The 14073-nt window shown below is 45.8% G+C and overlaps 4 protein-coding genes across 4 annotated transcripts; 2 read left to right on the forward strand and 2 right to left on the reverse strand.

Moving 5' to 3' along the window:
• Nucleotides 1-524: 524 nt before the first annotated feature.
• On the forward strand, nucleotides 525-2600 carry N7511_007831 (uncharacterized protein; the record flags this gene model as incomplete). Its single annotated transcript, XM_057130208.1, has 2 exons — nucleotides 525-1499; nucleotides 1593-2600. The coding sequence occupies 2 exons, from the start codon at nucleotides 525-527 to the stop codon at nucleotides 2598-2600; spliced, it is 1983 nt and encodes a 660-aa protein (XP_056981991.1).
• A 1574-nt stretch (nucleotides 2601-4174) lies between these two features.
• On the forward strand, nucleotides 4175-5804 carry N7511_007832 (uncharacterized protein; the record flags this gene model as incomplete). Its single annotated transcript, XM_057130209.1, has 5 exons — nucleotides 4175-4206; nucleotides 4299-4630; nucleotides 4689-5083; nucleotides 5134-5548; nucleotides 5632-5804. The coding sequence occupies 5 exons, from the start codon at nucleotides 4175-4177 to the stop codon at nucleotides 5802-5804; spliced, it is 1347 nt and encodes a 448-aa protein (XP_056981992.1).
• A 413-nt stretch (nucleotides 5805-6217) lies between these two features.
• Nucleotides 6218-8000, reverse strand: N7511_007833 (DUF2841 domain-containing protein; the record flags this gene model as incomplete). Its single annotated transcript, XM_057130210.1, has 5 exons — nucleotides 6218-6747; nucleotides 6794-6979; nucleotides 7033-7554; nucleotides 7604-7798; nucleotides 7958-8000. 5 exons carry the CDS (start codon nucleotides 7998-8000, stop codon nucleotides 6218-6220), a joined length of 1476 nt encoding a protein of 491 aa, XP_056981993.1.
• Nucleotides 8001-9181: 1181 nt separating this feature from the next.
• On the reverse strand, nucleotides 9182-10881 carry N7511_007834 (uncharacterized protein; the record flags this gene model as incomplete). The annotated part of the gene is made up of 3 exons (XM_057130211.1): nucleotides 9182-9376; nucleotides 9442-9588; nucleotides 9655-10881. The coding sequence occupies 3 exons, from the start codon at nucleotides 10879-10881 to the stop codon at nucleotides 9182-9184; spliced, it is 1569 nt and encodes a 522-aa protein (XP_056981994.1).
• Between the last annotated feature and the right edge of the window lie 3192 nt (nucleotides 10882-14073).

Consider the following 14073-nt stretch of genomic DNA (forward strand, 5'->3'; position numbering starts at 1 on the left):
GAAGGGATTTTCAGAGACCTAATGAACCGGAACCAGAGAGCTCTAGATCATTGCCTGACGATGATGAACTCTGGAGATCGCGAGGCGTTGAGTTCTGCCCGGCAAAATAGTTAATCCGGCCGCTTTGATATGTTCCCCAGTCCCCGCCAAGGATCGACATCCACTCGACTACAAACGTGGAACTACCGACAAGATGTGGCTAATATTTAACTTGAATCTGCTAAAGATGACAGGATCATTTCACTCACTGATTACTGGAGCTGCGTCACAGTGCCAGTATGACTAGGATTCACCTGACCCCTATTCCAACACCTGACCTTCCAGGTGATGGGAAACATCATCGCCAAGAGATGACAAAAACAGAAACCCGATCTCCATTTAATCTGTTGATATCATATATAGGCCCATATACTACATTCTGATCTAAAAACACTGCCAAATATTGTATCTGACAAGCCGATGGATGGCAGACAAAATCGGTCAACAGTGACTAGCCGTTGTCGCCCTGTGGCCGCTATTACAATATGGCGAATACACCGACGCTAAGACCCGCCCAAAGCGAGCGCTTGTCTGACTCGGGCTCCGTAACCTCCAGCCAAGATGCACCCAAGGAGAAAAAGCCACCCGATCCTAATATGGCGAATCCACGCCTCCTCATTAACCGTGCTTGTATTTACGAGCGCCGTCTGCCGGGCGATGCATACATTACCGCGCATGTGGAACGTCTCCAACATGGGCATTATTCGAGTGGTTCTCTCTCTGACAAGGATGCCGAGCATGTTGATTTCCTCGCTATTGGGTTTGTTTTTCATTCGCCGCATACGCTTTCCCATCGGTTCAAGTCTGCTTCGATCAAAGTGTCTATTCGGGGTACGCCGCAGATTTCTCGGTCGCCCTTTTATCCACATGGCTATCCGCCTGGTAACCCCAGGTTCCTTATGCATGCGCCGCGCTTGATCTACGGTACCGTCTCGCCAGAGACGATGGAATGGACTTTCAGCTTGGCAGGGTCGCTGGGTATATCGGAAATGCCAGTAAGCGCGAGCGTGATTCCCTCGGGGAGTGTCAACAGTCGATACAAGCGGTACGAGATGATGCGCATCCAAGGTTCGGCGCGGACCTTAAAGAGCCAACAAGGGCCTAGCTTTGATGTTGAGGCTGGGGAGGTTGTCTGGTCGATGGAAGAAAACAACTTGCAGAAGTCGGGTCTGCCGCGCGAGTTTACCTTCGTCATGTTGATTCAGAAACCTACCATTGATAGCCAGCTTGCTCTGTCCATCGAGGTCGAGCCAGTCATCGATGTTTGGTTTGGAAGTTATCCTAGTTGGATGCTGGCCTTGTCCGCGTATTCACCTGCGTCTAGACGAGGTGTCGACTTTCGACAGGAGGTTGGCCAGCGGTTTGAGCCCGTGGATCCGACCCGGGGGTTCAATTTCGCTGCCCTTGAGAGTCAGTTTGATGATTACATCGCCATGCCTGGAAGGAAGTTTAGTCGTCAGGTATGTGTAAATCTGAATCATACAATCCATATGTTACTATATTCTACTTATTCGGTGGTAAAGCCACTAACTGTCATAATGTTGTGTTCGCAGATGCAAATACCAGCCGACCCTGGATTCTCAGACGACAGACGACAGCAACCTTATCCCGGCCAATATGGCTCCATCAATCCATACCAACTTCAACTCCAGAATCAAACAAACAATCTCTCTCTTCAGAACAACGGTCTTTCTCTCCAAAATAACCTTCTGCAAACAACTCTACAACACCTATGGAACAGCACTCAAAGCAACTATCACCACGACCAGGCCCAAGGCCAGACCCAAAATCAAGCACAGCCCCTATACCAACCTCCACCGCGAGCATCAACACCAACTATTATAGCTACGTCGCCGAACATGACAGGTCTGCCAACTGCAGAGGCAATAACGAATACCCTCAATATCAGACTATTACTAGATAGATCAACCTCACCACATCATCAACATTCAATCCATACCATGAATATGAACGGCAAGCCATGGAGTCCTCCCCCATCGCCCCTTGCAAATAGGGCTGAAAGTTCAAGACTGGGTCGGACCGAATCTCAATCGAGACATCTCCACAGCCCAACCCCCGGCAGTAAAGACCGGTCCTCAGATGAAGATGAAATCTTGACGCACGAAGAAACGAGCTCTGTAGTGGAACCTCAGAAGGATTGCAGTCTATCGTTGTCTCCCTCGCCAAGGAACAAAAAGGAGATTCGGCGTTCCCGAAAGCCAGGGTCTGGGATTACACTGCAGGAAATCCGTGGTGAAATACGCGATGAAGAAGAGATCAAGCAGCAAGTGAGCTCTTCATCGCGATCAGAGTCTCCTACTCAAGCAACGAGACAACCTCAACCGCCACTCCAAACCTGGGATGGGGTCTCCTATTCCACCTCTGCCGTCATACCACAGACTGCAAGGCGGAATTTAAGAGCCAATATTGACAGTCGGCATGGAGACGGCGGTGGTGGAAGTCATCCTGGTAACGCTATCGGGTACAATCATCAGCGGATCATGCGGATGGCTAACTCGCCACTGTCAGCTTCGTTGCTTGCAGCTCTAACGGAGAAGTGAGTATATAATTTGTCATCCTGGTTCTCTTTGTTTATCTAGAGCGATATGTGTTTAGATGATTTGCTTGGTGTCTTCCTTTTCGCATGTGCGTAGGTACTCCATATATCTTTCCCACGGGATATTCTGTTCACTGCTTTCTGGGAGGTCATTTCTTGTTTCTTTCTGCTTCCTTGTTGATGTTTACGTCGATTTCGTGCTTCATTTCTTGTTTTAGATACCCAGTGTCTGTCAATATATATTCCAATACAATCTCTACTCAACTGTTATGTGACTTCAATAAGAACACTATAGCACGGGTTTCATTGTCATCTACTCAACAAGGAATGATATATAACCGATTGAAATGCGACAACCAATTGGAAAATTTGACCCGGGCCTGTAATTTCGATATACGTATCCAGTCGCCGAACTCTTTGTCTAAGGCTTCTAGACAACGAATCTCAACAATGGAACTCACCTGAGGATGATAATATATATGACAATATCATAACTGGCCTCTTCTCCGCTGGTAATTCTCGCTCAGGTATACTATAGTCAATCCAGAACTGACAGGAGTAGAATATGCTAATGAGGGGTTTAGGCAGCTGAACAGAAATTCAGTACCCTAAGGAACCTTGGAAGCCAGGGTAGTTATATAAGCAAGGAACCAGGTCATGGGTGGCATGGCTATCCAGCAATCACAATACAGGCTCAACAATCTCGCCCGGGGCTAGGGTTGTAGACTGAATGACTAGATACCCCCCTCCTTTGTTGTCTAAAGGCACTAGCACCGCCCAGAACTCGCTCACTCCTCCTCCCCTCTGTACTGCCTCCTATGATGTATTCGAGGCAACTAACTATAACATTTAGTTTTATGAGAGCCCTGCTATTGAACCCTATAAATGATATCAGATTCTTTGCAGAAAATCGGCAGTATGGTCAATTTCGGCGCCTCGATCACTTTTCAAGTTAGCCAGGGCCATTACCTTGCAAGGCCTATTCAGATTCCTACAAACCGTGTATGTAACTAACAAGCGTGAATATAGCGGAAAGCTGACCTGAATGGGAGTCTCTTCTCCTAGAGACTAGTTTTAGGACCGAGACACCATCTCTGGTAACGTATTTTCGCGCACGGAAACCCCAGGCCATTGATGCCGAAGCCCTTAGGCGTGACGAGCTGAGTGTCTTGATCAGGATGAAATTTTTTACTCCGAATTTCTCCAAGGAATCATTTTTGGAGGTGTCCATGCCAATGAAGCGCATCTCACGTGTGATGCAGAAACCGTGCTTGAAAACTGGAAAACTTCGAGTGTAGTATATAAGCCTGATTTAGAGCTACAAGATGGCCCTTACTTTGTAAGTGGAAGAATTTTCCACTCAATATGGAGAATGTTTGAGGATCGCCAGCTTGCCTTTTTGCAAGCAATATGGCCCACGGAAGGCGAGCATCGGTAAGAACAATCCGTGTACCACAGAAAATTTAGCTAATTTTCAATTTCAGTGCTTTTGAACAAGTCATTACTGCAGGTAATGGCTATCGTTCCCATGGAATAGCAATCCCCGCCAGATATTTATCGCAAAGAACCATTGAGCCGATGTCTACGGCCCAAGAAGAAATCACACCCTCGTAAGTATTTGATAGATTGAAAATGTTTTGATACTTTACCTGTATCTACTATTACTTATCTAGTCTTTGCTGATTATTTGATCTGAATTCAGTCCACTTCAAGGTATGAGAATTGCCGTCAAAGACAATTTTCACGTCAAGGGTATGAAGACATCCCTTGGCAACCGTGCCCACTATGAGACATATTCAGTTCAAGATAGCACTGCAGAGGCGGTGCTGAGACTGTTGGAAGCTGGTGTTCATATAGTGGGGAAGGTACATTTACGTTCGTTTGCTATGATGGAGCACCCGATGCAAAGCATCGACTACCAAGCACCATTCAACCCACGAGGTGATGGCTATCTGATCACAGGAGGGAGTAGTGGCGCAAGTGCTGCTGCTGTTGCTACTTACGACTGGCTGGACTTTTCTATTTGCAGTGACAGTAGGTTTAATTTTCCATGTCACAGGTATTTGAAAATTCTGCTAATATACGTATGCAGCTACGGGTAGTGCCCGAATCCCCGCGCTTCAAGCAGGCGTGTTTGGCTTTCGTCCATCTAGCAATTCTATCTCCGGTGAAGGTTTAGTTAAAGCATGGCCAGCATTCGACACTCCTGCATGGATGGGCAGGGATCTTGAGATGTTTCCTCATATCTTGCGTGCTCTACATCTCCCTGGGCCAAAGGCTGAATTTTCGAAAGAATCTTCTGTTGAGATTCTATATCCTACTGATTTCATACCTGATAACAGCCCTGGCCAGGAGCAAGCCATGGTTGATTTTATCGAAGACTTGACCAAATCTACTGGGTGTGACCACAGAAGAATTTCCATCAAGGAAGATTGGCAGAAAACAGCCCCTGTAGCAGAGAAGGATCTGCAGCAGTATCTTTATAATGTAGGTCGATAATGGCGCACAGCACAATTCTCGCTAAACCGTTATCACAGACAACGCTTCATGGTTGGTATTACTCGGCCTATCATTCCTTTGATAACTTCAGGCAAGAATACGAAGCAGTTCACAGCCATGCTCCTTTTGTGACCGAAGTCATTGAATGGTATTGGTACGAATTCAGCCCCATTCGACTGTCGTATCCAAGGCTTACTATGAACAGGAAGTTAGGCAGCCAGGTAACTTTACAGCAGCATGATGAGATGATGAATAGGCTATCAGTTTTCAAAGCCTGGTTTATTGATCATTACATCACGAACAACCCGCAAACTACTGTTATTGCTTTGCATATCGATAAAGTTCAACCAAGATATCGACACCAATATCCCGGAAAGAACAACCCAAATGTGCCTGGTATTCGACCAACTTTCCTTGCGGCAATACTAGGAGCTCCTGAACTGGCTATTCCGAGTAAGTCATCTCAGGATTTTCTTTCAATTTCGTGGACCGTCACATACGTTATGAACTTCAATTCACTTGCTTATGTTTACCAGTTTCTCAAATACCATATCAGTCCATGATAACAGGCAAAAAAGAAGAACTACCGGTTGTAGTTTCTCTTTTGGGGCCATCAGGGAACGACATGGAACTCATTCAATGGTCTTTGGACGCCTTACGCGCAAGTGGTCGCCAAACCATGGTCAAAACTGGCAAGACGGCCTTCTGAACATAGTTCAAATACTCCCTGAAAGTTCCAGTTACGGCGATCTACTCTTGTGTCATCATGAATCCTTTTTTTATGTAACTTATGGCTCAAGGCCGGGTTTAGTAAAACATATCATCTGGTCAACAGTAGAGCCAAAGTTTGAACCCCGTACGGAACACATATTTGTCGCCCTAAACTACCATTTCTTAGTATCAGTGGTTCTGCGGGTTTACTGTGGCCACCAGTATCAGGTGTACTATGCCTCACACGACTGAGTGCATGTTTAAGAGAATTCCTCCGAGTTATTGATAGAATTAAAATAATTGAATTAGTAAATAGATGTTCATCGACTTTGTGGCAAGCAATCTTATGCTGTGCTCTTCATTATTTGAACAATAATCACCATCGCTCCTGGTCGAGTAGGGTGTCCAACTTCAGTACCACGCACAAGCCTCCAGTCCTTGATTCGATTCATCAACGTTCACAGTTTCTCTGAAAATCTCCATCCGAGACCGGGCTTTGCTCTGAGAATACTCCAGCTCCTGGGATGGAATTTCATGCGGCGCCTCTGGTAGGTAGGATTGATAGTCAAAGTCGTCAGGGAAGTACTGATCCATGGAGACAGAACTCGGGGTAGAAAGGAAACTCGTCTGGGAATATTGGTGGTGGTGGCTGATATTTGAAGGGGTTACATTAGTCGGAAGAGAAACAGGTTGGGGGCTAGTAACGGGCAGCTGGTGAGTAGACTTTATTTTCTCGTTGTCTATGGCACCAGAACCAGGGGGCAGAATATGTGCGATTTCTGGGATTGAACCGCCTAGTAGCGGAGGGCCTTGGGTTATTGGGGGTGCTATGAACTTGTGACTAGTTGGAGAGCCTCTTATGCAAATCTGATTTTGAAGAATGGCAAGTTCCAAGTCGTCTGGCACGTTGTCCCGCGAGATCGAAACTCTTGCATTCACATCTGCACATAATCAGATTTGGTTCTGAAATGATAGGGCCATACGTACTTAAAGTTCCATCGAGTAGTTTTTCTTGCTTTTCTCGGACGTAGTATAGTTCATCAAGTAGACCAATCCGGTCGCTTGGACATATCTGTCGTCGTATGGTCTCATCTGCGGCTCTCAATCTGCGTGCAGTGACTCCATGACTGGCGCGTAATTCCGAGAGGATATGAACAAGAAGTTCGATTCGTTCTAGACTCACAGTCAAGCCTTGTCACTCTGCCAAGAGTGGGAAAAGTACTCACCAGCCTTGTGTAAATGATCTGGCTCTCGGTGCCTTACTTCAAGCGGCCACCATGGCGGTTTAGTCTCTTCTGGGCTCCATTGATGCGTTACTCCCGCCACATTTTTCCGTCCATTATAGGGAAACCTGACTTGTTTCCTCGGCTCCACAAGTCTCACATAAACCTTTGCAAGGATTCGGCAATTCGTCTGTTGCAGGTTCTCAAAAACCTTTTCGTAGTACCTACGAATGAAGTTTGCGTTGCCCAAAGATATCATGATATTCTTGGAAGCAGGTACTGTGACAGCTAGTTTTGATGTAGCTTCATGCTGCAGAAGCTCACTGGCTCTCTCAGACCGATGAACTAGCTCTCTGGGCCACGGTATTGGTAGAACCTGGGGTGTTTGAGCTGCTTGTCCGTTAAGAACTGTCTGGATTGCCGAATTCTCCGTAGTATGGGGGGTATAAGTCCGATTAATTTGGGGTGCGGGCTGGATAGTCGGTAGTCCGCTAGAGGATGTTGCCTGTGCACCTATTTGTGGCTCTTCTCACGTCAGTTGTGCAATTAGAAGGAGCTCAGACACATAACCAACGTTGAATAGTGGCGTGATCATCTTCGAATGTTGACACCGCCTGTAAAAATTGATTTGTGACCTGGGGTGACAGGATTCGATCACGACTTTCGGAAATAGAAGATGAGGTTTCGTGGCGTAAATTACCTGCTCGGTCAATGAAGATGAGGGCGAAATGCGAAACGCCTCTCTCGTCCTCCTGAACCGACGGAGATGCTATAAAAACACATCAGCCCATTTTCACCACCAACAAGTCTTCGCTCAAGACAAAAAGTGGTTTCCTGTGCCTTACGAATAGCCGCTCTAGCCATTCGAAGGAGCTCTCAACGACAATCATGTTGGCAGCCAGATTGAGGTAAAGGGAGGGAGGCTTACAATCAACGATGATCACATCCGAAGAATTAGTACCCAGTGACATTGAATGATTAGTTAGACAAACGAGGCGCTTAAATGGCGGATATGTTGTGTCAAGGGGAAAAGCCGGAGATGTGGGGGATTTATAGAAAAAAAGCACCGTTATGATGCGGCCAGTCTTTATCTACAGCTATAATTCCAGGTATCATCCAACCATAAACTGGAGTAACGGAAGCCGACATCTGCAGACAAGCGCATATGCTAACTGGTACCGTTACTAGGGTCAGTGCTCGCTCGAACCTCAAGGTATGCTTCTGTCAGAATTGCACCCCACATACCCATTTTCAGGTTCATGCACTGAACCATGGCCTTGGCAGACGCCTTGAGGCTTAAGTTCTCAGCTATGAGCTATGGAAATGCCAGTTAGGGCAATAACATCTGAGCCGCAAGGTTTATATATTCCCTGATTGGGCAGGTGCGATAATCATCCTTGCCCATCCAAGTAATTGTTTGAAGATCCTTTGTTAAGGTGATTTGCCGGGGAATGAAGCAAGGCAATCCTTAGCGTATCCTACAAACTTTCAGGCTTCAGCGGACCCGGAATGCAGATCACCCTCGAACAAAAGCACCGGTTCCCCGGCTCACACGCGCAGCTTCATAATCTCCTAGAGTCTATCACATTTGAAATCTGTACTTTCAAACTAATCAACACGAATAGGGCGTCATTCGGCCATCATATGTGGTTAACTGCAAGTTGTACTGGTCACCGACATCTCCCTGTCAAGTCTTAGCTGCAGAGAGGAGCCCCTGAATTTTTCAATCTTTTTGCCGAAAGTCCCGACCACTAAAGATGAGTAGCGAGACATAAGCGAATAGCGCAACATTGATACGACAGCAAAATAATCATGGCGCAGTATCCCCTCGCTTACCCTGGAATTCTGAATTATATTTGAATTTTTCTCAACAGAGTATTACAGCTGTAATTTTTCGCTGGCGTTAGATCTATGTCTCAGCTTGGCGAATGTGTTTCAAACGCTCTGAGCTTTGAATTCGGGTTCCAAGAATTCAAACAAACATAAGCTGCTTATAAGGGCGGCAATGAAATAAAATAAAATACAGTACTGCAAATCTAATGATCAATAGTCGGTGCTATTAAAAAGGATAGTATCTGTATCTATAGGTAGATTATTTCACCTCATGAACTCCAAAATAAATACAAGAATGGTAAGAAAAAAAAACCATGGATCACCAGTAGGCATAAAAGCGCGGTTGAGTCCATGATACTGGCGACATCGGGGTCCTGGGTGGTGAGTAGCCGGGCTTTGCTCCGGGCTTTGCTCCTGGAGTCGGGGGAGTAATCACGCGTTTCACAGGCCAAGCAGAGATGCATGCACGGGGGGCAAGCCCCTCTTTCTTGCTTCCGACTACCTGACAGTATGCCTGAATAAAATAAGTTAGTGGCTAGGCCTTTAATCGGGTATATGATCGCGCAGGGCGAGACTTACCCAGCCATCATCGAGGATCTGAGTTATGATAACCTGTTGGCCCTCCTGAAGGCTCAGCTGGCTCCCATTTCGAGACTCATAGTTCATATCGACGTGGTACACATCTCTGCGGAACAAACTTGTGCTTGACAACTGGGGTCTGAGGGCCTGGTACACATTGTTTGTTTGAATTTTGGGTGCTGACTTTGTTGATGTAGTCGAGACCCTACTCACCGTGCAGGAACTTCCGTTTGATACGCTCAAGCCATCTGTCTTCTCATCACCAGCAGAAAGTACTTCTCTAAGGCAGAGTGGATCCACGGAGTGTTCTTGCATTGGCAGGACTGCGGCACTTGGCAGTTCGGGACACTTGAATACGTAGTTTGGCCCGTCTGACAAGGAAAGAGGAGATATGAATGTTTCTGAGCTGCTGTTCATAGTCGCTGGCCATATATCACTGGTCCTTGACTCGCGTGGACGTGGCCGAGGCTTTCGGGTGGTACGCCGCTTGAATTCGCTATACGTGGCGTACCACGCAGTCGAAATGGTTTCTTTGGTTTGCGGTACCAGCTTTTTCAGATGTCTGTTGACTCGTTCGAAATCAAAGCGTCTGTGTCTTATCTCGGGATTCTCATCGCCAGACTTTTCGTTTTGATCTGGGACTTCTGTCAACCAATTGGGAGACCATGTGCCGACGCCGCCACCGGAATCCTTGCGCGCTGATCTGATGACTGTATCAAAGGATGCGGTACCCCTGGATTTGATGTTGGATAAGATCTTTCTTAGTTGCTCGCCATCCAGATTGGTACCGTCCGACGGAGGTTTGAACTGGTCATTGAAGCGCACCAGAAGCTCCCTCCTTCTCTTATTCTGCTTGCGCAACCAAGTAAGAACGAAGATTGCGATCACACATGTGACCACCAGCACGCTGATGATAGCGTAGATGTGCGATTTATCCGCTTGTTCTGTTTTGGCTGGGATTGGTGGAAGAGTGGCTGATTGTCGTGGCATTTCTGGCTCTTCTCGAGCAGTCGGAGAGGGAGAAACGGAAGGCAGGCCTTCGCTACTGAAGGTCACTTGCTGTGACACAGCGAATGTTGTCGTTGATGGCTGAGTAGTTGGCTGAATGGTTGGCTGAATGGTTGGCTGAATGGTTGGCTGAGTGGTTGGCTGAGTGGTTGGCTGAGTGGTCGCTAGTGGGACTGGAACTACGCTACCAGCGCTCCAAATTGAAGTTGCTGGGGCGATAATTGTCGCCGGAGGTTCCACATGAGGAGCAACTGCGTTTGAAACAACGGGTAGATTCTGTGAGCCCGCATATTTCCCTGGATGGTAGAGGCCGTCATCCGGAACCGCTGCCTTCGTCGATGGAGGGTAAATGCCGTTGTTCAGGGCTGTGGGTGCAATTGCGCCAGCGGCTGATACATATAATGGGACGCCCAATGTATTGATTGCCGTCATGATGTCGATGGTGAGGCGCAGTCAATTAATCGCAAGCTGCGGGCCTGTAGGAATAGATCACAAATGTATTATTTAAAGACAGACATACCCCCTGGGGCAATTAGTAAAAAAAAGAATAAACGAGCGATGGTGAAAAAGAATAGACACAAAAAGGAAGAAAAAGAAGTGCGTGTCTTCATTGAGATGGCCCTTGAAATATAATAGTAACATTTTTCTTCTGTGTTGCATCAAAAGAGTCTATTTGTTTACGACGTTGAGAATGTTGTTGAGTTGCAAGCATATCTATGGTTAGATGAGAGTGTTGCTTGGAATGACAGGGTCAGCAATACTGGACTAATTTGAGGTTGTGTGCGTATGCACTGATTCTATGTTTATGCATATCGAGTGCCAAGTTTGTGCCTTGCGGTGCAGTGATGAAAGAAGCTATCAAGTGTAATATATCATGCTTCTGGTGGCCCATCCTCTGTTGAGAAATTCTAATTACCTTACAGTATAGCTGATATGGCCTACTGTTATTATCTCCAAATACGTTCAGGTTCTTTGTTGGCGGTAATGTGTGTTTGTTCAGCAACAAGGTCGAAATTTCATAGATATGTCCGGCATGTCCATCAAGTTGATGCGATGATCCTTGCCAATCTATCACTTTGATATCTCGAATTCATCTGGATTTTCGCACTATGCAAAACGCCAAGTCGGAACTTGATAGGCTAGAACCTACCCCGAGGGACTTTTGAGGCACTCGGATGCCCTAACTTGTTGCTTTTGCAGGATGTGGCTGCAGCCACGTGATGTTTTGTGGACGGCTGCTGACCCGGCGAATCGGATTGACAGCTTAGGAATGACAGAATACGAGGCTGAACTCACAATCACATTGATGCAGAGAAGAAATTTGACACTCCCTATCATTATGTAAGGGGTGATCTCTTCTCGGGGGCTTCTTGGGAGACTTGAAAACACCTGGAGCCCGTAAGTAGGCTTTTACTTGGAGATTTGAATCCAGTATAAGTCAAACATCAATTTCAGAGGACGGTATACGCAGTTCAAATTGAACCAATTTTAATCATCCGATTACATTTGTATGTCTATAGGAAACAATGAAGCCAAGAAACATGCCGCCAATGATGACTCAACGCAACGCGGTTGTTATTTCGACGATTTTTTGTAGCCTTTCACTGTGCGAGAGGTTTCTCCAAAGCGAACAGCACGACGGACCTTATTGAACCATTGCGGGAGGTTTCGGGGCTGAGGTTTGCGACCAGATGTCTCAACAATCTCCAGATCATCAATATGCATCGGTCCATTGAGAACTTGAGGTAGAACTTGAAGAGTTGGGCTTGGCAGACGAACTTGGGATATTGTGCTGGAAGACAAAGAAACCGCCGATACATTATTACTGGCTTCTGAACTTGACGTGCTTGACCAATCGCTGGTTTGGTGAAATGGAGGACTTGAAACCGGATTTAACACCATCTGGCCCTGACTAGCGAAGACTTGGAGTTCTCTGGTATCCAAGCTGAAGCTGTCGATTGAGATTGATGAGGATGGTCTCTGTCGATAGAATCCCCAGCTCGGTCGAATTCGAGACCGCTAAGAACAACATGAATCAGTATATAGTGGAATTGAACTTGTTTCGTGCATTGCTCACTTTGAACCGTGTAAGAGGACTTCTCTGTAATCTTCTATGGAGCATATCTTTTGCTGCTGTAGCGAAACGGACCGATAATGGGCGAGTCATCGGACTGAATTATTGGGAGTACTCGGGACGTCAAAGTCATGAGCTAGGTGAGCCGTTATATAATTTCGTTGGACTGTAGGTCTGAGAAAAAATCATCTATACATACTGAAATTCTCTTTAGCCTGTGCGTCGCGTGTCAAAGATCGACAAACGAGAATTCCGGAAGTTCGACGAATGCTACATTTTCTAACGCTCTGGAAGCTACTCCTAAATACATGCTTTAGTTTCACTTAACGTGAGCCTCACTTCACCATCGCTATAGATATGGCTCGGCCAAATAGACAAGACTAGTAATTTATCTGTCCTATGTTCGAAATGGAAGGCTAGGAACAGCAATCATTAGAGCCTGGAGAATGAATACAGAACCGAATTGGAAAAAAGGGCAGCCGGTTCGTACTTTTTCTTAGTAAAGCATACGCACGTCTTCTCTTCGATCATATCAATATAGGTAGGATTAGCAGCAGCGGAAAGTTAAATGCTCCTTTATACATTTTTCTAAGCTATAGCAGATTACTTGACTCAAGATTGTATTACGAAATTTGATTAGAATACTGTTTCATATCATAATATGTGATATGCCCCTTACGTATGTTTTTCTGTGTCTCCTTCCCAACTTCAAAAGGTGTGGTAGATCTATATAGATTCAAAGATAGGTATACGAGCAGTCCCGTCGTCTTCTGCCGAACAAACATTGTCTTTCGTATATCTATCAACTATGAATCGTATTTCTATTAAAGCTCTAAATCCTATTTCTTGTATTGATTTTGTAAATATCGAGTGGACGCAAGTAGCCTGGATATATATTTGTCCTCTAGGGCGAAGATCGGAAATAAATGGAACCAAGCCACGTAATACGCTGTTCTACAGGCAAAAGACCCATAGCCAAAGATTCACTCAAAAATTTGAATTGTGGAGTGTCTCTAGGTTATTCTAATGCTCAAAAAAGTACGGCGGCAATGATGAAGTATATTGCGGAGATTTGGTGGTTCTTACTTACTTGGGTCAATGATATAGATAGATATACTGTAGGCGTTCTATTGGATGATAAACCAAACCCACTATCTTCAACGCTACATAAATATACAACTACTGGCATTATATCCTTGACATCGCAAATGCTTTCAATATATCAACATGTTGAAAAATTCCGATATGTTTTGGAAGGACTAATTCTGACCTCGAAAAGTAACCAGTAACCCTTTACCAGAGTCACAGATACACTGATAACGGATTGATAGAGTCTGCAAGGTCGCGCCAACCGCAGCACGGTTGTTATGTAAATAAGCAACAGGCAACTAACTTGAAAACCATCGGCATTAATAATTGACGAGAGGATAGCGCGTAAGGGATAACCTAGATATTCATCAGTATAGCGTGCATCGAACTTTTGCTAACTCAGATGGCTGGAACGGTCGACGACCTAGGGAACACATTGCCCATGCCGATCGTTCCTGTAA

Source organism: Penicillium nucicola, assembly GCF_028828085.1.
Source record: "Penicillium nucicola strain IBT 29836 chromosome Unknown utg000008l, whole genome shotgun sequence".
In the NCBI taxonomy this organism is placed as follows: Eukaryota; Fungi; Ascomycota; class Eurotiomycetes; order Eurotiales; family Aspergillaceae; genus Penicillium; species Penicillium nucicola.